A 24,273-nucleotide genomic window follows, 5' to 3' on the forward strand; every position below is an offset into this window, starting at 1 on the left:
TATCTCTAAGTGACAAATATTTCATATATTTGAAGTGATCCTCTTGATATTTTCTATTAATTAATGAACCTGTAAAAAACACTAAGTAAATCATTAGATTACAGTAGGATTTATTATCAATAAATTAACACTCCCACAACTACAAAGTAAAAATAGCATATTGTCTCAAAGTGTCAAAACACAAACACTTATATTATGTGTGTGGATGTTGAACGTCGTCCATAGACCAATCAGAATGTGCCTTGCAACCCCCGCTCGGCACTGCGGCTTGGTACCGACAGGACTGTGCTTGGTACTGCTGACGTGGCGTATTCTTGTTAGCCTCCGAATGGCGAACTACGTTTGGCGTCTGCATAGAATAATTTCTCACAAGGGCAAATTATTTTGTGCGGATGCCGAACGTCGTTCAGAGACCAATCAAAATACACCACATCACCCCCGCTCGGTACCATGGCTCGGTACCGTGCTCGGTAATGCTGACGCGACGCATTCTGTTTGGTCTCTGAATGATGAACTGCGTTCAACATCCGCACAGAATAATTTCTCCCAACCAAGGGGCTGCCAAGCATGGATGGACTACATTGATTAAAAACATTGTAAAAGGCCTATGTTGTTGACAACAACATGGTGCAAGGCCTACATTCTGACAAATGCTACTTGAGAGACAGCTTTCTCTATAGCTTTTGCCGCATACAATATACAATATTCTATCTCGTTTGTTAAATAGAAGAAAGAGTTTTGTGCTTGGTTGCTACCACTGCATCACTGGTGGTAATAGCAGAAAGATTACTGGCACAGAAAGAGATTTGTAATTAAAAAAAAAAAAACATCAGAACTACCTCCAAAGCCTGGAATAACAACACCAAGAGTCAACTCAGGCAATCCAAGCTGAGCATCTGGAGTGGATATTCGAGCATGGCTTGTTGGCATCTGAAGACAATAACACACTAAAGTTTAAATGCTTGCAGAATTTGATGGAAATATTATAATACAAAGTTATAGCTGAGTTAGGACCTTCAACAGTGCTAGAAAGCAAATTGATCGAGTCATCAGGCAAAATAGACAAATCCCCTGCCGAAACAAGAAAAATATATGAAGACTATAAAAACTTACAGGACTGAATGCTTAGGGAAAACATAACTCACCCGTCTTGTGAACTTCAGCAAAAACATTGATGTCAAAACTACAGGAAAACTTTCCACCATCACCTATTCATAAACAATTATAATCAGAAAATTTCACATTCCTCAAAAACATAGCAAGCTAAATATCCTTATTATTGAAAAACTATGATGATAGGAATATTAACAAGTGAATCATCCTAAATGGTAAGTGCCTATGACAAAGCCTGATTAAAAATTTTCTGCAGTTTATCATTCTGCAGCTATTGTGCATCACCTTGTGGCACCTGCAAAAACTGTTGCATTCATCTTAGTTTTCAAGTTCATATGACGCCTGAATGAGGTTGAAGGGAGGAAAGCAAGCCCAAAGATTTCTGGCACACCATTCCAAGCTAGCAAGGCAACCTCAACATTGAATTAAACACTGAACCAGCAAAATGTCATTAGGGCGTTCTTTCACTCGGCTACTGCAATCCTCTGTCGAATCTCCTGGGAGCTTGACATTTTATTCACACTGAATATAAGCACGATGAGTCAGAATAGCCATATATGTTACTTGTACATTTCAACTTATAAATACTTGTACAAATGCATAGAAAACTTATTTATTGCTGTAAAAAATCCACTTAAATTGCATATTTTGGAAACTCATTTCAGGCATCATTTGGTTGTTTGCTTGCATATGCATTTTAGTTTCTAAACAAGTCGAACTAAATAATGGATGTAATTAATTCCACTTTGTTTCAAATTATATTTTCTAACTTAAACCAACCGTGTGAGCGCTTAATGAAGTTAATAACAAATTCCTGCTATATTGATCTAAGTTTTAAAAATTATTACATGTAGCAAAAAAAGAAGGATCTAACAAACTCACCGGTAGAGGATGTCCCCTGTAGCTGCTGCCTTTCGAAATATCCAATCTGGAACCAATTCTTCCATTAACTCCAACTGTTCTTCAACTTCATCTAGAACCAAAAAACAAAAATTACTACACAACCTCAATGATAAAAGGCTGTGTTTCAAAGAACAAAAAGACATTATAACTTAATTCTTACTTCTATCAGTTACACTGCAGTTACAAGAAAGAATCGTGTGAACAAGCTCTTGCTTTGTAATTACAGATCTGTTCCCGTATTGAAATATGAGGAGCATTGCATTAAAAAGTTTAGGCAAACTTGCAATCAACTTCTTCCGTAGCGTTGCCCCAGCTACATTGGCATCCCTTTCCTCCATCGCCTTTTTCTCCTTGTCCCTTATCTATAAACAGAAAATGTTATCTCGACTCAATTAACCAAAACTGCATACAGACTTTGTTGCTACAAAGATAGTTCCTTAATTTATTAAAAGGATTAAATAGGCTTACATCTTGTAAAAGTGACTCTGGAAGAAAACCAAGCACATCATCTGCTACTGATGAACTTTTAGACAAGTTATCTTCATCATCTGACTTCACATTCTTTCTTGGAGTTGGAAATAATTTGGTCCGAGTTGCCCGTTTCACAAGCACCTTCTGTGGAGTATCATCAATTGAGGGTATGCGGCTTCTCTTTGGTGTCTGAAGATCTGGCATTGTGATCATCAGCCTTGCAGAAGATGGAATGTCCTTGACTGGAGTGGATTCTAAAGATTCTACTTCACTTGAAATGTTGTTGTGGGAACTGATCAACATTTTTGAATCCTCTTCAATTTGTTGGTCATGAGTCACCAAAGGTCTTTTAGCAGGAGAAAAAAACAATGGTTTCTTCTGGATGGGAGGCTTTGAAGAAAATTTAACAGGGGAAGAAAAACTAGAGGCTAGAAAATCAACATTGGTGACAACATCATTGAAGGAAGCAAGAGGAGTTTTAATTTCATCAAAACATGTGCTTCTTGTAGAAAACCTCCTTTGGAAAGATGCAGAAAAGTGTGAAACTTTAGTTAAATTTTCTGTTGGATGGGCTACAGCAAATGAACCAGTTTGAATGGAAGGGGCTAATTTGCTAGATTCTGTTGACATGCTTGGGCCTGTACGACCAAAAGGATGTGGCAGTGTTTCTTCTGGAATGTCATCTTCCTGAAAACGAGGTAAACAAGCCCTCCTCAATGAATAATAAAAAAAAAATGGAACCGAATAAATCCAAAGAAAACTACCTCTGGATGTTCTCTAGCGAATTGGACAAGCCTGTCTCTGAAAACCTTTCTTACAGCAGAATATGGACTCTCCCCTTTTAGTTCCGGGTTGCTTTCCACTGAATCTACTTGCAAAGAGATTTGAAGTTCTGGCTTCATGCAGCAAGTAGTCTCGTCATGCAAAAACACTTTTTTAATTGAAATTGCTTCGGGTAAGATATGTTTCATTTGTGCTAAATGCCTGTAAGTAAACCTCCTGAAATAGCAATAAAATGCCGAGACAAGCAGATTAATTTGCAGCCCTTGGCTTTAAAAGAAAAAGAATTTACAAAAAAAATCAAAATAAACAGAAATAACTACCTCTCTGTTAAATGTTGTATGCAAGCACTGATGTTTGTAAATGTGGCCAACGCTCCTTTCAGCCGAAGTAATTGTACTGAACTGTCCAAGCAATTGAAGAACTCTGCCAACATCTCATAACTGCAAATAAAACAAGATCATGTTCTGGACCAAATATTGGAAGAAATTATTAAGCAACAATCCAGAACAAAAAAAAAAAACCATAATTGATAGGTATATAATAAAACAAGAACAACATGGAAAATCGAATAGCCGACCACTTCATCATGCCAGAAGTGAGCAATATCTATAATAATTGGAGCATAAGCAAAGCCGTGAAAAATAAAAAGAACCAATTTCAACTTGAGTTTTAACTTTGCAAAGTTAAACAAAATTTAAATAAAAAAAAAGTAATAATTCAGATCATCTTTACAAAGAACCAGCAAGAACTCAGAAACCTACTTTTCTGAAAGCTTCCCGGTCTTTCTGGCAGCTGAATCAGAAGACGATTGAGATTTGCGCTGCAGCTCGCCATGGGATCTGGGAAGATCCGATGGATTGGCGGATTTGTTTCCGGTCATCCGCAAGCCCTTGGCGACACTACGTACATCGCTGACTGAGAATAATAGACGCCGTTTGCTGGCCCGCCGAGGAAGCTGGGCCGACTTCTCCGGCGTGGGGATCTCATCTGACGCCGATACCTTAGCAGATGAAACCTTGCGCCGAAGCGGGAAGTTCAACGGCATCTCCTTCTTCTCCATGTCGCCGGAAAAACCAGATGACTTCACAGATTCCATCTCCGGCGCTGCCATATCTCCCGCTCCCGCTCCCGCGCCCGCGCACGCTTCAGAAAAAGAAAACGAACAAATTTTATTTTCCGGCTCGCGCTGCATTATTGAGATGATATTTTTTACATTTTTTTATAACATAATAATTATAGTTTTGATTAATTGGATTAAATAGTATTTGTTTATTACCTTTAGACACATTAATTATAAAAAAGACCCCTAAATATTACATGAAATTAATAACTATGTCATTTTATTAATATAATTTAGTGAGCTTGAAATTAAATTAATTTTATATTGATATTTATTTAAAATGATTTAATGCGTAGAAATACTTAGAAAGACATAATAAGCCAACATTTAGCTAAAATATAATTTTATAATTTCTTAATATAAGAAATAATTAATAATATTTAAATATTTTTAAAGATATTTCATTATTTCATTTCTATTTTTACTAAATTATTTAATCTTAAAATAAATTTAATGAAGATTAATGGCCCCACTTTCATCTATAACCTTTTAATATATATAAAGATCTATTGATGGAGTTAAGGGTCGACCTCTCACATACCTTAATAGAATAGACAAACAAAATATCCCAAATGATAAGGTTGTTGATAACCTCAAACATAAGGCTTGTGGTGTGGGCAACCATAAATGAGATGATGAGCTTATGATCGAAGGAGGTTACCTAATGAGATTTTTTTGTCAAGTTGATTGCAATTTGCAAAACCTAATTCTAAAGGAGTTGAAGTTGTGTTAAGATGACCTTCGCTTTCCTCCCTCTTGATCATGATCCTAACCAACACAATCTTAAAACTTGTTAAATTAAACCCGGACACCCAAACTCAACCTGTTTTAACCCAGGAAAATAGTGCGTGAGTCACGTCCATGCTGACCTAAGATGTCCCGTCTGCGTTGCCACCGTCTCGTCCACATTGTCGCCATCTCGTCGAGTGACCAATGCCTCCTTCGACAACATTCCTTCCAGCGAGACAATGACTGGCTGGCGGGTCGTGTCGGTTTGACCTAGGTCAAAAGCAGGAGTGGGTTCGGGTCCGAGAAAATGACATGTTTTAAAAAATGAGTCTAGTCAATATGTGTCGGGTCAGTTCCGGGTTCGACCCGAACTCAACTCGTGACCTAATTTTGACAGCTCTATATGAAACTTATTGGACATATGAAATGACATAATGAGATATTAGGTGGATCATATTTTTTGAACCATCCATAAATGCAAAACCATGGAAACACTATAATTGGACACATCTAGAGTTTATTCTAAAACCATGAAACATTAGAAATAGTTTATTTGTAGATAATTTAATACCATATAGTCAAGTTGCCTCATCATATTCATACTTGCTATTAAGAATTATGCCATATAATCTCCATCCTGATATATGAATGATAATCCCTCATATATGTTTGACACTCATTAGTCGTGTCCACTTAATATAAAAGGAAAAAAATAAATGCACACTTATATTTGTTGATATACTTGTTGAAAATCTCATACTAAGAAGGTATTCTCATATTTAGTATTTTGAGAAATTAAAATTTTCATATGAAAGATGCGTTCATACGAACAGATAATTTCTAACATACTATATGTTACAAGGGTGGAGCATTACGAAGAAATTAGCTTACCCATTGTTGCATGTGATAACATTCATGACACTAGAGTGAGAGAGTTTAACATCTTATTATTGCATTAAAGTTTAACATTAGACATATTCATAAGAGATGAGTTGCAGTAGACACTAGAGTTTTTACATAGAATAAATGAAAAATAAAACTATAAGGCGTAGCCTAATTGAAATAGTAATTGAATGATCATAGTTTGATGATGATAGTCAGAGGATCATAGTCAAGTAATGATGATCATATAATCATAGTTGAGTGATGACAGTCAGATGACTGTAGTCGGGTGAAAGTTGTTAGAGGACCATAATCAACGATGGTGGTTAGAAGATTGTAGTAAAGTGATGATGGTTGGAAGACTATAGTCAAGTCAAGTGAAAATTGACAAGAAATGTATTTAGGTAATAAAGAAAAAAAAAATCATAATTGAGTGATGTTAGTTAATTCCCCAAAAAAAAAGTGATGTTAGTAAAATGACCTAATAGTGGTCAAATGGTTGTAGTCGGTCAATAGTGGTATGAGGATCATAATTAAGTGATGGTAGTCGGATGACTATAATTGGACAATGATTGTTAGAGGATAGTAGTAAGATGAAGTTGGTTGAAGAGTTGTAATTAGACAATGATGATTGGAGGACCATAGTTGAGCAACGGTGATTGGAGGATCATAATCTAGGGGTGGTGCTCAATTGACGGTGATTTGATGGTCGTGGTCAGATTATGGTAATTGAACAGTGATGATTTTATGATGGTAGTTGGCCCACAGTAGTCGGATGGTGGTTCGTTGAACTTCTAGGATTCTTCAAGCTTTTTGAGCTCTCTTAACCAAGGTTTAAAGCCTTCTTTATATAGATAAGGGGTCTATTTATATATTTTTTAGAGTAACATACCCCATAATTATAGCTATAATCCATAACACTCTATTAGATTGCTCGTATTAGCTCCCTTGATCATAGACTGTCCTTTTACCATTTTGATGCCTTGATGATTTTGAAATTAAACTATTTTGATCTCGTTGGATCATCTCATTGAGGTGCTCAATTTTACTATAAGTATGCGAGATTTAGATATCATTTGATCCACAAATTGATTCCTCAATATTTTTTAATTATGCATCAAGTGCTGGTGCTTGATTTTTGATCATTTTAGACTCGAATGATGTCACTTTTGATGTCGATGGATTTGTCTCATTGAAACATTTAGTTTGACTATAATTTTTACTCTTAGAGACAGAATACGAAACGAGCGCATATGTGAAAAGATTGGAGTAGCTCCAGTGGTATACAATATTAAAGTGTCGCCTTAGATGGTTTAGTCACATAAAACAACGCCCTTCCGATGACCTGGTTATGAGAGTAGATGTATTAAATTTGACTTATGTTAAGAAAGGTAAATATAGACCTAAAAATTTTTTATTAGAAAATATTAGAAATGTCATTCCTTTATAAGATTTAAATGAGAATTTGAATCTTAATATGACACAGTAGAAAAAAAGATTCTTGTAATCAACCACAAATAGTGGAATAAAGGCTTGATGTTGTTATATTAAATCAAATAAAAGCATTATGAGTTTAAGCTCTGAAGATATCAAATGTGCGTTCATCAAATTTAATCATATGCATAGCTGTTATGTCAGATGAAATATTTCAAAGGAAAAGTCAATAATATCAATTAAGACCACCACAAATGATAATGATATGCTGTTATTTTAGAGAGAGAGAGAGAGAGAGAGGCAATATGAGGCCCACTTCATTCATGTTAGCTTTTGCTGGTTCATTTAGGTTTCGTTTGGGACGGCCTCTAAAAGCATCTTTTTAACAAAAAATAAATTTTTTATTACTAAAAAACTACTTTAATAAGCAATAAAAAATCTATCTCAAACGAAACTTTAGATGCATCTAGACTCAAATTCAAATGCACTTGTGCTTTAAAATTGACTTAATAAGACAATCGTCTCTGCTAATTTACACTTAATTGAGGTAATTAGTGTTTAAATATCCTAATTAAACTTAACTGGACTTCATATATAGGATTGTTAACCAATTAATTAATTGAACAGAGTAATTACAGAACTAAAAGATATTTAATTACTCTTTATCAGGTTGATTAGTGTTTGATTAACCTGAAAATAAATTAAATGAATAAATTAAACATAAATTTGAAGCCTTATGGCTCAAGGCTCTTATGTCATTGTATGCCTGACAAATTATTCTGTGCGGAGTCCGGATGGAGGCCAATAAAAATGTGCCACGTCATCCCAAAAGTATACCGAGCACGGTACTGGATGGTTCTCGGTGTCCGCACAGAATAATCTCTCTGTATGCCTCAGCTTAATTATCCAATAGCTATAGGGCATGGAAGCATTTTGCTAAGTTTTCCTGTCGATGCTTTCTAAGGTTTTGTTTGGGGCAGCTTTTGATTGCTATTTCCAGTGAATGCTCGTATGGTAATGCTCCCATCACACAATGTATGACGTTAAGATCTTACCAGTCACCATATAAGGAATCGATAAGCAGTACAGACAAGTCATTTACAGAAAACTGCCGTTTGAAAATCAGAATGGCAGCTTATTTCAATGTTTTTCTCAATAATGAATTACATCAAATGACAAGTTAGAACTTACAAGAATTATTCTTTCCAATGTTCGGATACCAGATCATCACAAACTCTCCAAGCATGACCTTGAACTAACATAGGCTTAGCCTCTTAAATGTTCCAATGGAATGGTATTAACGCACTAAAGTCTTGCTTGCAATGCTTGCGAGAGAGATGAATTTGCCGAGCTCTGTTTAAAGAGAGAATAGCAGTTCAGAGTAAATAATATAGAGGCACGCTGTGACAGGGGGAACAAGTTTTTTTAATGCAACTACTAGTAAACAAAAGCACGTAGCTAAAATAGTTCCAATGTTAAACTGTTAGTTCATAATCACCAGAAATTAAAAAAAAAAAATGCTCGCTTGGATCCATTTCTGTAAAAACTGATCATGAGAATCTATTGATATGAGAAGCTATAGTGACAAGAAAGTTTCTACCACACCTTTAAATGCAGAGTGTAAAAGCAAAGTGACTTGTAATAGCAATGGGACACTAATCAGCTCTTGGAGAAATTATTCTGTGCGGACACTGGATGGAGAGAACCGTCTGAATTTGCAGCGTTTTTGCAGAAGGACAGTAAAATGACTACAAATATTCAATTATGAATATATTTTTATTGCACTTTTGCTGTCCTTTTGCAAAAGCATAATAAATATTTAATAATTTAGTAAATATTAAATATTTGCTAATTTAGTAAATATTAAATATTTGCTGCCCTTTTGCAAAAGTGCAGCAAAATGGCAATAAAAGCGCAACAAATCCAGACGGTTCTCTTCGTCGATGTCCGCACAAAATAATTAGTCCAGCTCTTGTGGTTGTTTCAAAACCATTCTTGGCGTCCCCACCCTCTGGATCGAACTCCTAGCTCTCTTCTTAGTACGCTCTACAAACTCGTAAAGGAGCCCACCATTCCACTTGAGGGGTCCTTTTTCTTCTTTCTGCCAGTTCCTGTCTCTTTAGCTGTGTATGGGCTGTTACTCATAGTGAATGTTCTTCCCTCTTTTTTTTTTTTTTTGGGTGTTGGGAAGACTTAGTCGAATCCTATACCAGTCTGTACTCCTAGTTGTCATTTTCTTTTTATATCAATGAATGCATAATTCACACTTTCAAGGACGCAATGCAACACGATATTGACTAATAACCTTTATTCTACTTATCATATCATGAATTATATCAGGTTCCACTGCTAATTCATAAATATTCCTCCCATTATAACTAATTCAGAGAAGAAACAATCATGAAATAAGTATAATAATGAAGCAAAGAAGAAAAACAAAGTACCAGTGGTAGGCCATTTGCAGCTCTATCTTCCAAGTACTTGGAAGGAGTAAAGAATCTGCCATACGCATCCTCCAACTTTTTGAGCTTTGAGTAAATATAGCTAGATCCAATTGTATCAGCCCAGAACACCAGACCACCCCTTCAAACAAAGCGAATAATATCAGATGAGTTGCCAATGCGAACATGTAATGAGGATACGAAAAATCTGAATACTAAAATAGATTGGGATTGAAATACGCCAAGGCCTAGATTAAGGCTTCGTTTGGGACGGCTTTTTTACTGCTTCTTAAATCAATTTTTTAGAACAAAAACTAAATTAAAATGAAACTTGAATTACTCGCATGTGCTCCAACAAATACGTTACACTCTTAAATCATCATCTAAGAATGTTGAGTAGGTTAACATGTAAAAACAAATCTAAAATTCCGAGACTGATCCTTCTTCTTAAAAGGACTTGAGTTGACAAGGCATGAACCTGATGAATGAATGTGCATTCAAGAATCTCATGAAAATATTAAATTTTTTAAGTTCACATTAGATCTTCAAAATCTTTTACAAAGAAAATTCATTATAAAATACAATCTTTCGGATAACCGCAAAGCCGATATTGAACTCGATCCTCTATTAGTAAACAAACATAAATGACAAGATTAAATAACATAATTTTGCACGATAGTATAAATTAAAATCCCAAGTCCAATCCTTCATCTAAAAAAAAATATCAAAGTTAACTAGACTCGATTTAACAAGCGAGAATAGGATCATGAAATACTCATAAATATTTGATTTATACATTCACATTAGACCTCCAAAATCTTCTTTTAAGAAAATTCATTGCGAATAAACACGAAATCTCAATTTTAAATGTCTATATAATGATTGTGGGCTCCGAAAATTCATGCCCCAGCCTCTCCACAGCTCCTTTTTTTCTTTCGGGTCGTTGAGGAGAGTTTTGAAGATTAAGTTCCGAGGCAAATTTTCAAAAGGTAAATTGGTTATTGAATAAGACATTACTCACAGATTTCGCTCTCATTTTGCGAGGAATTTATGATATAAGTTCAAGTTTCCTATAGGCATAAGCCTCTATAGTTAATTACCCCTTCCGGTAACGAGAGAGAACTTTCGATTAAAGGCTAATTGTCAAACAAATACATAGTATCTGGTGTATAGTGTCAGCTTGTTTTAGGTATTTGAAAATCTAATATTCAAATTTGAAAATTTATCACCTTGAACTTAAAGTGGATGGTGTGGGGAATGATGATAGACCCGATCAAAATCTCATAGTTCCGACATCCTGGGTCATCATGGTCCCTGGTCTACTTAATCAAAGTAGTCGACCTAACCTGACAGAAGGATCCTTGTCGGCAGTTAGGGGTTGCTTCATCCAAGAGTACCTTGTAGACCTGGGGTGAATATTTATCTAAGAGAACATATTTGAATTCACCTTAGCTAACAGAGGGCTTTGTGCCCTATCAATTATATCTTATTGATTCATTACTCAATGATTTAATGCCGTTGGAAAACATATGGGCTTTTACCATGTTCGTGATTTAATGGTATTATTTGGCGGCAAAATCACCCGGTTAGAGGGTTCCAGTCATAATCGTTTACCTATGGTTCCATTAGGCGGCGAAATCATCGATTTGAGGACACGTGCCACATCCTTACTAACAAGAGACGAATTGAGAATGGATTCTAGTGATATTCTCAACTAGTCATTTGCTCTTTGTGAGCTGAAGTATTTTTTAGATTTGTCCATCTCGGTAAACTATTTCGGAGGGTGGATGAAAATTTTGCTTTTTAAGTATTTTTGTGTTTTATTTTAAATTTAAATATTTTAAGTTTTGAATTTTTGTAGGAATTTGTGAGGCATTTTTTTTTAATATTTGAGATCTCATTCGATTGAGATTTTCTGTCAACATGGCTATCATCAGAGTTTTGGGTAATCTTGCTTTATTAATAGAGTCTTATCGACTATATCTACTTGTCGACGGAGGATTGGGTCCATCGTCGGTTTCATGAGTTTATTAATAAGGCTTTCTTATAGTAGACCTTGAAGGCCTAATATGAACATATAAAATAATTATCCCGGTTAGGGGTGTAAGTGAGCCGAGTTGGCTCTTAAACCGGCTCGAGTTCGACTCGATAACGAGCTTGCAAGCCGAGCTTATCGAGCCATGAGCTCGAGCTCGTTTATCAAACGAGCTCGAGTTCGAGCTTAACAAGGCTCGGCTCACAAGTCGGCTTGAAACTATTAAATTTAAATATTTAAAAATAATAACGATAATCCTAGCCGCTCTCGTGTATTTTAAATTCCCGCATGCCCACGCGTGTATTTCAAATTTTAATGGGCTACCTCTCTCTCTCTCTCTACTAATAGCAAACCCAAAAAATCTACTCAATACTCTCTCTCTCTCTCTCTCTCTCTCTCTCTCTCTCTCTCTCCTGCTAACTGCAAACCAAAAAGACCTCGAATAAATTTTTTGAGGGCCGCGCCGGAGACTCGACGAGCGGCTCGAACTTGTTTACGGTGGAACGAGTCGAGCTCGAGCTCGATTTTTGAGCTCGACTTGAGTTCGAGCTCAAGATCAAGCTCGTTATTTGATAGTTGAGCTCGACTCGACTCATTTGCACCCCTAATCCCAGTCAACACCGCGGTAGTATATTTGTTTAATGGCTTGCGTCGTGTCAACTCGTATCTATTCACATAGAAGGATCGGGCTTGAACTTAAGTTCATTCCTTGACCTTCATAGCATCCTCAGACATCATGTGTGTACACATCACGTTCTTCAGGGCCCATATGGGTGTATGATTTTGCATGTATTTTATAAGATGTATTTATAAGGAAGTTATATGTATGCAGTGCAGCAGACGTATGAACATATGTAGAGGTAGCATTAATAACATATGAACATATTCTACCAGCTATCTGCGAGCAATTCTAATGGTTTTGCATTTCAAGTGATCCTCATATGAAGCTCAAATGATAATATAGAAACACTATATAAACAAGGGAAATTAATTAAGTTCATTTTAAGTTCACTCACCTATATTTGGGAAAACCCATTCCAAGTATAGAAGCAACATCAATATCAGATGCTCGAACTACAACTCCTTCATCCATTACCCTGCATGCCTCATTTACAACTGGAAAGAATATCATCTCCACAATTTCTTGGTCTGAAACACTTACAGGCTAAAAGAAGCATTATTTAAACGTGTTAGGGATTTGCTGCATAGATTAAAAGCATTACGACAGTATACAACTAGTATAGTCATAAAAGGCAATTAGTTTCTCAATTTTTATATAATCTCTTTCTTTCTTTTCTAAGCTGAATCTTTGCTAGGGAGCTAAGATAAAAGGCAACCTTTACACCAGATGTGATGAGAGTACGCTTTCTAGATTCATCAATGACAGTTTGTATGGAGGGGTCAGGTTTTGGTTTGCTTCCTGATTGATACAAGTAGTAACCCTTTCCATTTGCTTTCCCTATCAAATAAGAACAATCCAAGGTTCACAAATAGCACATTCATACAAAAACTACTGCAACAGCAAACTAAATTGGTTCACTTTACCATTTCGACCACTTTGTATCATCAACTCAAGAAGATCTGTCTCAAATGTACGCCCTTTGAAGGAAGAAGCAAATATTGGCTTAACTGCCAAAGCCACACCATATCCAGCCACATCTTGAAGTCTACAAGCACACCAAAGCACAATTAACAACAAAGATAATATCATATAAATCAGTTCCAAATGAAAATTTTACCAAAAGCTTAAAAGTAAATTTCTAGCTGTTTGCCTCAATAAATTGTTTACACAAACTATGCAGTGTAATAAATTCCAGTTGCTATCTACTAATTTATTTTCAATTTATTTTCTTGAAGTCATAAATGCATGTAAGATACAGGCATGTTAGAACTCACCGTCATTTCTTCTAGTGTTACCACAAAATTGTACCAAAACTATTGTAAATTTCAAATGAGCAAGTATTGAAGATAATATACATTTACTGTCACAAATAGTTAACAAAAAAATTATCTTTTCATCAGGGGTAAATCTAGAAAAAACATGGGAAAATTCTCAAGAATATTGGGCAACTTACTGAAAAGGACCCATTGGCATCCCAAAGTTTCTTATCACTCTATCAATCCTGTATAGATCAACTCCAAGATGCAACAGCATCTGAGCTGCTTGGTTGTATGGAAAGAATGTCCGATTCACAGCAAAGCCTGTGCAATTCCCTACAACAACAGGGACTTTCTTTATGATCTTCCCGACAGTCATCAGATCCAAAATTACTTGTGGAGATGTCTTTTCTGTGCGGACAATTTCTAGCAAAGGCATGACATGAGCAGGGCTGCAAAATTCATATTTTCAGAATAGCAAGTCCACATGTAGAGATAACATACAAGAATTTGGTTAAGACGGTGGGTTGATGGTTAGTCTGTGCATTAGTTATTTGGAGCAGCTTCAACAATGATAACATTTGAAGATTAAATACTGTACTGTAATTAACATAGAAATGGGAAAATAGTCTTTCAGAAATACTTTTCTAGCTTTATGAAGAAGGCAATAAATAATTATCTATCTATAATAATAACTGGTTGTTTATCTTTCCGGCATTAAAATAAATGCTTTAATTCTCCAAAAATGCTTTGTAAGTCCTCATAAAAACAATTGCAGAGTAAGTGGCATACTGCTACTCTAAGTTGAACTTCCATAATTCCTATGTTTAAATTTCAGTTTCTTGGAAAGTCGGCCAAAAAAGTTTTAGGATCATTATTCGAATATTGTTGTCAAATGACATACATATCACATTTAAAAATAAATGAAATACAAGTTTGTTTCAATGGTATAATCGCACCAAAATTTAAGCCTCACATTATGCAAATTTTTAAGAAGCTAAACAATCTGTCTATGAGTTTTTGTGATTTTCCGGGGAATATTTAATTTACAACAAGAGATATTATCCATATTACATTTGAAACAATTGATATCAGATATTTTTTGAATGTTTTCCATCAAGTTAGGCATGAATGAAGTGCTTTTGAGCTCATAAATCCAAAGATTAATGCTAATAGGGTCAAATAAGTTTAACTACAGATTGAATTTATTTGCCTAAACTTGTTTTTGTGTTATATGGATTCCAAGTTGACCAGGCCAGATGACAGGCTGCCTACTAATTGACTATCTTTCATGCAGTCCTTTTTGACATAAGAGTTTAGCCTTTGCTCGATTGATAGCCTGTTTTGGTGTGACAACCGGTTTGTTTCAGGTAAGTTCCTAAAGAAATAATGGCTGAAAGAGAAGAACATGTTTACAGAAGACGAGGAGCAAATGATAACAGGTAAAATATATTTTGTGTTTTAGTGGCTCTTTATCATGAATGATGTAGTATTATGTTTAATGAATTTTATCGTCCGACTTTTCGTACCCACCTCGTTAGATCGAGTATCCGGGCCGGGTCGTGACATTTGGTGTGTAAAGGAAAGAATGATGAGGTCAAAAATAGCTCAAGGTTGCTTGTCCAAGTCCCATTATCAGTTTTGATGACTCCTTGACCATTCAATTCTATGTAGAGCTGTATTTAGCGTTTGTTTTCAGTTTGACTGGATCCTTCAAACCAAATTGCAACCATTTTAGCCTTGCTCTTTCTTCTTATTCCCTTATAGTAAAAGCTAACTCCCCATCTTGTGCTTCTACTGACTTGGCTGAGCCGTTGATCTAAAACATCGTTAAAGAATACTTCCATTCAACAACATGATATTAGTGCTACGAACTTTTGGATATGACTCATGTTCAAGAAATGCTCCCATCTTTAATATTTCTTTTCTGATAGACAGTATTGATTTTTGCCTGTTCTATTGAATGGCATAGGTGATATATATCACATTAACTCCTATAAGGATCAATTTAAACATGCAGAATGATTTCAAAGTTTTTTTTTTGGTCTTTCAAACTGAATATTCATTTGCTATCCAACAAATAATAGATCTTATGCAGTATTGGTCAAACTTTTGTCAAAGCTTAATTTTTAAAATTATTACTTTCTATCAGCTTGCAATTTGTCTTGAATCATGTCTATGTTGAACATTAAATAAAGATTTGTTGTTGTGATTGTTAGTTTTGTGCGAAATCTGATTATGTTGATCAATCAAGTTGTATTGTTGTCTCAGACCTCAATTTCATTGCTTGAGCTTGTTGGGGGGCGCAGGGGGTCCTCTCCTATTTGGGTTTGTGTATTTTGCAACGTACAATGCTGCGGCACTGTATACCTGGACAATGAGGACCTTTATAGTTTGTTTAGAGACAAAAGGAGAGTGGAGCACTGCAGTGCTCCAAACCCTGGAAGGCGCTGCGGCACTGTCAGGCTGGACAGTTTTTTATTATTTTTCATACAGGGTTGTGTCCTTTTGTGGTTTAACTATGTTGCTCTTTGTTAGTTTTTGTATGAGAACAGTGCAAGAGTTAAGAGAGACAAGTAGAGTGCGAGAGAAAAATATTTGTACAAATATCTCTCAATTTTCATTATGAAATTCATGGTGTGATGTGGCACTGTAGTTTTTTTCTAGTTCGGGTGTTTTTCCACATTAAATTCTAGTATTCTTTCTTTCCGCTGCATTTTTTTTCTTGTTTGTGTTCGCTGCATAGTTTACTTCCTCAATAATGACACTAACCTACTTTTAACAAATGATATATTGTCATCTATGTCTTGTTTCTCGTCACAAGGCACATTATAATAATTCTTCTTTTTCTAGTCCATCGCAACAATGCATCTTTTTCTAGCACATTCCTCATCTCATTTAAACGTTATTTTTTCATTATCATATTTATTGATCATGAAAATATGATTTGCACATCATCTATGGAAGAAAACTGACCTGAAGAAATGGGCTCCAACAATACGGTCTTGAGACTTTGTCCTCTCACCAACAATATTCAAATCAATGGTTGATGTGTTAGTTGCCAGAATACAATGTCGTGGGCAAATATTCTCGATTTCATTGAATATGGACTGTTTGAGTGGCACCTTTTCAATAACAGCCTAAAAATAGAGTAAATCTTTGAGGAAAACCTTAATGAACAAATTACACTAAGAAAAAAGAATCTCAGAGAAAATTTTCAAGCAAGCAACCAAACAGTCAGAAATAAAAAATGCATGGGCTGAGATAAGCATGGACAAGTAATTGGAGAATCTGAATATTATCATCATTGTATAAAACTTCATAACACAATTTTTTTTTTCTTTTCCAATTAAGGTTTACTCAGCATATAATCATCTACGCTTTTCACATAAAGACGGAATGCTACTTCTTATATTTTAGATTCTCACTTGTAAAAGAGCTAAAAATTCTACCTCTATAACCATATCGACCTCCTTAAATTCAGAGTAATCTAGAACACCCTTGAGAAGTGTCAGGGCCTCGTTCTTTTTATCCAATGTTAATGATCCTTTCTTCATCAGTCCTTCAAGGTTTGCTGAAACAAAAATCATGAAGTTGTGAAGAAACTGTAATAAAAAATGCAAAGTATGTTAACAAAAAATGCTATCGATGGCTGAAATCATCGATAGCACTATCCCAACTAATTAAGTTGGCTTTATGATTCCTCATTTTCCATTTATCTTCTGTTTAGTGTTGCATGCCGTACTAATTTTACTGTACAAGTCTTTTTTTAATAACTTAAATATCAATTTACCTTTAACCTACCATTTTCTATGCTTGATCCTTCATGGTAATTGACTAATGCGACTGGAGGAATATAAAATATCAATATCTAGAAATGTATCGGAGGATTAAAACATGTTCTTTTCTGGAGGAATTTTAATCTTTTATGATGTAGAGTACATTGACTTAGGCAAATATATGAAACTAATAATTTAAACAGAAAAACAGGCAGAGAAAAACCAATTTGTTAATTGATACCTGTAATTGTTTTAATTCCTCGCTGAAGTAAAGTAGAATCAATTTCTTTGAGAATGACAAGCAAACCATTCAGAATAAGAGCAGTAGCTATACCAGAACCCATTAAACCACCACCAATAACTGCAACTTTTCTTATATGACTTGACTTGAGGCCAACATCACTAACATTAGGTACCTGACGAGAATAACACAGATAGAGAAAGAGCGGGAAAACCAATAAGCAAAACATCAAAGTTGAAGGCCAAACAGATGACTACATAATCTTTATCTTTATCTTTTTCTATATAGAACTTCCAATAACTCCATTAGGAGAGTAGATATATTAAATCAGAGGAATATTAAGAAAGGTAGAAGTAGACCTAAAAAAAAATTGATTAGGAAGCATTAAAAATGATATTTTTTTCTATAGATTTAAATGAGAATTTGATTCTATATAGGACATAATGGAGAAAAAAGGATTCATGTACTCGACCCTATCTAGTGGGATAAAGACTTGATATTGTTGTTGTTATAATTATGGATGCTTATGATGACTGTCGAATGAGAGTCAATAGCAACATAGTGATTAACATCATACTATGCATATAGATTTGATGAATTTCATCTTTTGTCAAGGAAAACTTTAGGGATGCATTCATTGCCTAGAACACTTGTAAGAATCTGGAACAAGATTCAATGGAAATCGTAAGAAAATCTTAGAACATATCACTACATAGAGCAAAGAAGTTGGTTTAGCAGCTTTTATAAATTTAAGTTTACTCCAAGGTATATAAATAACATAGGCTTTTGTAACAAATAAAAGTAATCCTAATTTCACAATAAATAGGCCAAAAATATTTACCTTGGAAGTTGCACGTTCAGCAAAAAAGGCATGGACAAGACTTCTTGCAGTTGTTGTCAGAATTATCTCCTTAAAAAGTCTTGCCTCCTAAAGGAAGTAAGTCTAAATTAGTACATCTGGAAGGTTGTGAGAAACAAGTGAAATCAATATATAGCAACCAGAACATGGAAAACTTGTTTGCGCAAAATGTGATTGCTGCCACACATGCGCGAACCTCAGGAGGATTTTCAATCCATCCACTTGCAACAAGCCATTTTACTGCTAGATCGGGCACAGGCAGAAAGTGGATGTGGTGCGAGTCTAATATGCTATCAACTAAACATAGGATTGTTAACTTACAGACCTTAGATATATTATGGAATGCCAGAAAAAATTTGGGATCCTAATAGAAAAAACTGTCCAAAATTAGTTATTCTACTGCTTAATTCTTTCAGCTGAAGTAACCCCACTTTAATCATAGTACCTTATGATGTGGAATAATGTAACTTAATACAGGTCTCACAAAAACACGAACTCCCAATGACGTGCAAAGTACTGTTGATGTAAAAGTAAAAGCGCTTACTTTCATAAGACCCGCATATCCCCCAAAAACTATGCCTTCCTCAATTGCATCAAGGCACACTTGATTCTGCGGCATGTTCGGAGAGATCTTCTTTGCATGTTTTCCAGAAGAATGCAGTATCTTACGTGCTTCAGAAAGAGAAGTAAGTTTATCAGTCCGCTTAAGTGAGCTAATCCAAGGTTTACTCCTTTCAGCAATTTCTAATGCCCATTGTCTTGAAACAATCAACAAATTCTCAGGAGACGTAGTAGCATCAACAAGGCCATACTCCGTCCCTTCTTTAGCTCTTATTGACTTGGATAACTGCATTATATCGTATAAATATCACTATGTTATTACACAAACTGCCAAACAAATAGGAAGTGCCGCACTTATTTTTAGAGAAAAGAGTATTCTTTCTTCAAATGATATCCAAGGGGTGAACCATAGTCTCCAAGCATTTTATGTTCTAAATGAAAAAAGAAAAAAAAAATTGATTGTGTTATTTTAACTAAAAAATTAAACCATCACAGCATTTTCATGCTATAACAATTCCCCGACAATTTTTTGCATCTTTGTTTTATTTTCTCAAGGTAAAACAGACTCGTGCAGAATAAACACTAGCAACTAAACTTTAAATACCAAAGTATATTCACTCACCAACATCATTTCTACCGCCTTTGGCAGACCCACAAGCCTAGGAAGACGCTGGGTGCCTTATAGAAAAATCAGATATTAGAAGAAAGAATGTTTGGAAGATATAGGATCAGATAGCATTAAAGTTACTGAAGCTCGATTTGTGATTAAAAAAAAAAACATCTGAAGTACCTCCAAAGCCCGGAATAACACCAAGAGTCAACTCAGGCAATCCAAGCTGAGCATCTGGAGTGGATATTCGAGCATGACAACACTAAGCAAAAGGAGCACCATAAGCAAAACAGGACATGAAAAATGAGCTAGAACAAAAAAGGCTAAGAATCAAACCATTGCCAACTCCAAACCACCTCCTAAAGCAAGTCCATGAATGGCTGCAACAGAAGGCTTGTTGGCATCTGAAGACAATAACACACGAAAGTTTAAATGATTGCAGAATTTGATGGAAATATTATAATACAAAGTTATAGTTGAGTTAGGACCTTCAATAGTGCTTGCAAGCAAATTGATCGAGTCATCCGGCAAAATAGACACATCCCCTGCCGAAACAAAAAATATATATATATGAAGACTATAAAAATTTACAGGACTGAATGCTTAGGGAAAGCATAACTCACCAGTCTTGTGAACTTCAGCAAAAACATTGATGTCAAAACCACCGGAAAACTTTCCACCATCACCTACTCATAAACAATTATAATAAAAAAATTTCAAATTCCTCAAAAACATAGCAAGCTGAATATCCTTATTATTGAAAAACTATGAAAATAGGAATATTAACAAGTGAATCATCCTAAATAGTAAGTGTCTATGCCAAAGCCTGATTGAAAATTTTCTGCAGTTTATGCAAGGAACAAGAAAATAATTTATCATTCTGCAGCTATTGTGCACCACCTTGTGGCACCTGCAAAAAATGTTGCATTCATCATGGTTTCCTAGTTGATATGATGCCTGAATCGCTGTTCGAAAGTAAAATCACACAACCTAAAACAAACAAGAAAAAAAAAAAAAGCAGCAGAAAAGTACCCCAAGATTTAATATGGAAAATTTTGAAACCAGAAAAAAACTACATAGCCACACCACACCAAGAAATTTAATATGAAAATTGGGAGAAGTTATGAAGATCTCTATTCTCACCCTCTTATTTTATCTCTCTTCACTATACACATAATTATCTCCTCAAAACAGATAAGAGAGGCACTTAAAAAGGTCCAATGGATGCAACCCTTTTAGTGAAATAAGAATAAAATAATACAGACATGAAGCGCTAAACTTAGGAAGAGAAGAGGCAGAAAAATTCAAATTTTGCTTTTTTTCAATGCCTCATTCACAAAGTAAATAGGTTCAAGTACTTCTTATCTTCACCCAGCCCAATCCGAGTAAACAAAACAACATGATAAATTCTTTTACAAACATGTAAAGATCCCATGAAGAAAGCTAACCAGTTAAGACGATAGCATTGACATCATTCCTCTTCATTGCCTCCACGTACTTTTCCTTCAATCCAGCAAAAACTGCAAGACAAGCAGGATAAAACCCAATGATAAAGCTAATCCAGCAGAGCTAAGCTTAAGTACTTGACAAGAATTCTAGACCTGTCATATAATATTCTACTATTAACAGACATTTGTACTTCGTTTCAATGACACCTTATTAAATCTATATCAACATGACAAGTTAATCAAAGAGCATCTAAATATCAGGAATCTAATTATCAAAAGAAAAAGAAATCATAACCGTCACCGACCATTCAAAACAATATTAAATTCCCTAAACAATAATCACACAAAATTAAAAAGAAAACGTTGCAACTAATACAGAATAACATTTTCTATAACAACAAAAACATTTAGATAACATTATAATGCTTCAACCAAATAAAAATAAGCTAAATCCAGTTCAAATACAGCAATGCTTCCAAAAACCTAACAAAACGGAAGTTAAATGAGCAGCACAGAAAACATCGGATAAGTTACTCGATGGAGCCAGCGCATTGACAGGAGGATTCCACATTGTAATCACCGCCACTCCATCGCTTCCGACCTCCATCGCCACTCCAGCCCTCGACATTACTCCAATCGAGAGAGAAATCGGGCTTCCTTCTTCCTCTGCTGGCCTAACTCTCGAATCGAACTAGTTCGGCACAACCAGGACCACCAGAAGCGGAGGTGTATAAATACCCCCGGGCCGTTAAACACACCCAGCTTTTTAGGAAATGCACGCCTGCCCCACCGGCGCGTGTGAAAGCAGTTGCGACCATTGCCGCGGCATTGGGCGTCGAATAGCGAGAGCCGCGGTAAACTGGAGCGAAGATACCCGGTGGGCCCGGAAGAGGCGATCGCCGTTAAAATTTACAACAAACACCAAACGGACGGTCGGATTGGGGAGGAAGTAGGCGCGTTAAGTTGCTCCGCGGAGATGGTGTAGTTTAGTGGAAAGTGAGGAGAATTTATGATGACCGACGACTTGGACGTTTACGTCGTTGATAGTATTTGCTTCATACTATCGTGCGAAACGTTAGAAAACTTCGAAGTGTATCACGTGGCGACATGTGATTTGGTAATTTTAGAATTTTCTTAGGGGTTCAAGAAGATGTTGGAGATTTTTTTTATTTTTTTGTTAATCATAATAAAAATTTGACTAATTTTTTTTCAAAGCTGCTCATATGGCTGATAATATATATGAGATTTTTAATATATCAATTTCTCATAACACTGAAATATTTTGGTTTTATCAATTTCTACTAAAAGGCTTGCTTCTTCTAATTTTCAACTATTGTTAAATTGAAAAACTAATTTACTTGTTGGGTGAAAAGCTAAGATCGTGTGTTTTGCTGGTAGTGTAATATCCAAGTTTTATAGCAGGTAAATATAATTTATTTTAGTGGAATTGTAATTTTTAATAATTAGAATATTGTTATGTAATTATTAGTAACTATTTTAAGAACTATAATATAATTCTTATATTCCTAAATAGATGCTTAAGTTGGGTTTAGAGAGAGAGAGAGAGCAGTTATGCAATTGTGAGTGGGCCCTCACAAAAGCTCTTATCCTATTCCTATTGTTTCACATACGTGGAAGAGAAAGGGAGTCGGCATAGTGCAATAGGCACTGTTTCAAGTTTCGGTAAAGTGACCTGTAGTTATAAGGCGTAGGAGAAGGCAGTATAGTGGAAGTTCTGTAAGAAAAATTGGCTTTCTTTCTTTGTGGACTCGGTACAGATAATAGTAAAAGAAATATTTCTTTAACATAAATTAAATTATATTATGATTACGGTTGAATTAAAGTTTCCTTAGCAATCCACTAATATAGCAATAATATAATAAATTATATTATTCCTGAATAGCCACTAATGAAAGCATGCGTTGGCTGATGGCTAATCTAAGAGATGCATTGTTTGAAGCCTTAGCACAGTAGTGGATATCGGGAAACTCGTATGTTACTCAGTATTTCTTAAACAAAAGCCTTGTTTGTGGGTGCTAGTAGTAGAAGAGAAGCAGTTAGCGGAGGAGCGTAGCAAGCGGAGAGGAATATCTGTGAGAAACAGTGGCAGTGAAGAGGATTTTCTCGGTCAAGTAAGAAGAAAATTCAAGTTCTGATGAATTGAAGAGGAGTTCAACGACGGCTTATAAGTGGTGAAAGCAAGTAGCAACTCCACGCCTTACAGAGAACAGAAAATTGCAGATTTCACCATTCACCATTTCGGCACAGTGCAGACAACGGGCAGGAACTGTAGATCGGTTCGGCTCTGTGGTAGAAGGCGGCACTAGGATTTTTGAGACAACTATTAAAAGGTTTGTGGGAAATTGTCATCAAATTTTGAATGTGATTAATATAGAACTATATGATGAAGGGTGAGTTGATGTAAGTTTGCAAAATAATGATTGAAACAGTAAAGGAAAACTAAGAAGTTCAAATTGAAGAATGACTAAATCATAGAAAATAGAAAAAGGTAAGAATCCTAATTTGCCCTATCTTTTATACAAGTTCAATTCAATGAAGTTCTTATGCAAATCATAATTTAGGGTGATATAGATTATATAGCCTTATGCAAAGAGGAGGCTTTGGAGTGACTTATAATAGAAGAAGAGTAAGAAGTGAAGGTTTAGAAGAAGCAATCCGTCAAGAAGGTAAGTAATGCAAATTAAAGTTTTAAATGTAATTCTTGTTAATTTTACATGGTATATTGGTATTTGAATGAATGCACGAGAAATATGCATTACAAGTAATTCTCTGGCTAAAGGATGTTCCTAAACTGGTTTCCATATATGAAAGACCTCTTATGTATTTGCATCATGAAACTTTCAAATAAGAGTTCTTATGTTTCATTAAAGATTTTGCTAGTTGGAAATATCTTGGAAAGAATCTCCATTGTTAACATATGATGGACTGTTTCATTACACAAATGAGTAGCATATAAAGATCTTTA

The 24,273-nt window shown here is 35.3% G+C and overlaps 3 protein-coding genes across 5 annotated transcripts in view; all 3 read right to left on the minus strand.

The window, feature by feature from the left end:
• The window catches only part of LOC110091918 (probable plastidic glucose transporter 2), a 49,423-nt gene extending 47,882 nt beyond the window's left edge, over window positions 1–1,541 (minus strand). For both annotated transcript variants that reach the window (XM_020816223.2, XM_028699337.1), the window contains exons 1-4: window positions 1,399–1,541; window positions 1,146–1,208; window positions 1,015–1,071; window positions 840–930 (exon numbers count right to left, since the gene is read on the minus strand). The gene's annotated coding sequence lies outside the window, so the exon portion shown is untranslated. The remainder of the gene's footprint in view (window positions 1–839; window positions 931–1,014; window positions 1,072–1,145; window positions 1,209–1,398) is intronic.
• A 12-nt stretch (window positions 1,542–1,553) lies between these two features.
• Window positions 1,554–4,452, minus strand: LOC110091917 (CDT1-like protein a, chloroplastic). The gene is made up of 7 exons (XM_028699329.1): window positions 4,032–4,452; window positions 3,591–3,710; window positions 3,252–3,486; window positions 2,485–3,174; window positions 2,177–2,378; window positions 1,996–2,086; window positions 1,554–1,635 (listed from the first exon to the last, which is right to left on the minus strand). Exons 1-7 carry the CDS (start codon window positions 4,379–4,381, stop codon window positions 1,578–1,580), a joined length of 1,746 nt encoding a protein of 581 aa, XP_028555162.1. The 5' UTR covers window positions 4,382–4,452; the 3' UTR covers window positions 1,554–1,577.
• Window positions 4,453–8,501: 4,049 nt separating this feature from the next.
• LOC110091914 (peroxisomal fatty acid beta-oxidation multifunctional protein) lies at window positions 8,502–22,006 on the minus strand. 2 transcript variants are annotated; one of them, XM_020816219.2, is made up of 18 exons: window positions 21,822–22,006; window positions 21,288–21,359; window positions 20,463–20,525; window positions 20,328–20,384; window positions 20,176–20,243; window positions 20,020–20,101; window positions 19,852–19,907; window positions 19,213–19,515; window positions 18,651–18,737; window positions 17,810–17,984; window positions 17,242–17,363; window positions 16,766–16,929; window positions 13,987–14,241; window positions 13,457–13,578; window positions 13,249–13,370; window positions 12,928–13,076; window positions 9,880–10,018; window positions 8,502–8,788 (listed from the first exon to the last, which is right to left on the minus strand). In XM_020816219.2, the coding sequence occupies exons 1-18, from the start codon at window positions 21,913–21,915 to the stop codon at window positions 8,741–8,743; spliced, it is 2,178 nt and encodes a 725-aa protein (XP_020671878.2). In that variant the 5' UTR covers window positions 21,916–22,006; the 3' UTR covers window positions 8,502–8,740. The 2 variants fall into 2 exon arrangements, with proteins under 2 accessions (XP_020671878.2, XP_020671877.2); XM_020816218.2 differs by having other exon boundaries at window positions 20,176–20,384.
• Between the last annotated feature and the right edge of the window lie 2,267 nt (window positions 22,007–24,273).

This window comes from Dendrobium catenatum, unplaced genomic scaffold (assembly GCF_001605985.2).
Source record: "Dendrobium catenatum unplaced genomic scaffold, ASM160598v2 fragScaff_scaffold_133, whole genome shotgun sequence".
Lineage (NCBI taxonomy): Eukaryota > Viridiplantae > Streptophyta > Magnoliopsida > Asparagales > Orchidaceae > Dendrobium > Dendrobium catenatum.

What these genes read in the sequence shown, in the direction of transcription:
- LOC110091917 (XM_028699329.1), bottom strand. Translation starts at nt 4,381, where the DNA reads ATGGCAGCGCCGGAGATGGAATCTGTGAAGTCATCTGGTTTTTCCGGC. An exon ending in ATACAACATTTAACAGAGAG is followed by an intron (nt 3,487 to 3,590) that starts GTAGTTATTTCT and finishes TTGCTATTTCAG; the next exon opens with GAGGTTTACTTACAGGCATT. An exon ending in TCGCTAGAGAACATCCAGAG is followed by an intron (nt 3,175 to 3,251) that starts GTAGTTTTCTTT and finishes CCTCGTTTTCAG; the next exon opens with GAAGATGACATTCCAGAAGA.
- LOC110091914 (XM_020816218.2), bottom strand. Translation starts at nt 21,915, where the DNA reads ATGTCGAGGGCTGGAGTGGCGATGGAGGTCGGAAGCGATGGAGTGGCG. An exon ending in CAATGCGCTGGCTCCATCGA is followed by an intron (nt 21,360 to 21,821) that starts GTAACTTATCCG and finishes CTTGTCTTGCAG; the next exon opens with TTTTTGCTGGATTGAAGGAA. An exon ending in TGTTATTCCGGGCTTTGGAG is followed by an intron (nt 19,908 to 20,019) that starts GTACTTCAGATG and finishes TTTTTCTATAAG; the next exon opens with GCACCCAGCGTCTTCCTAGG.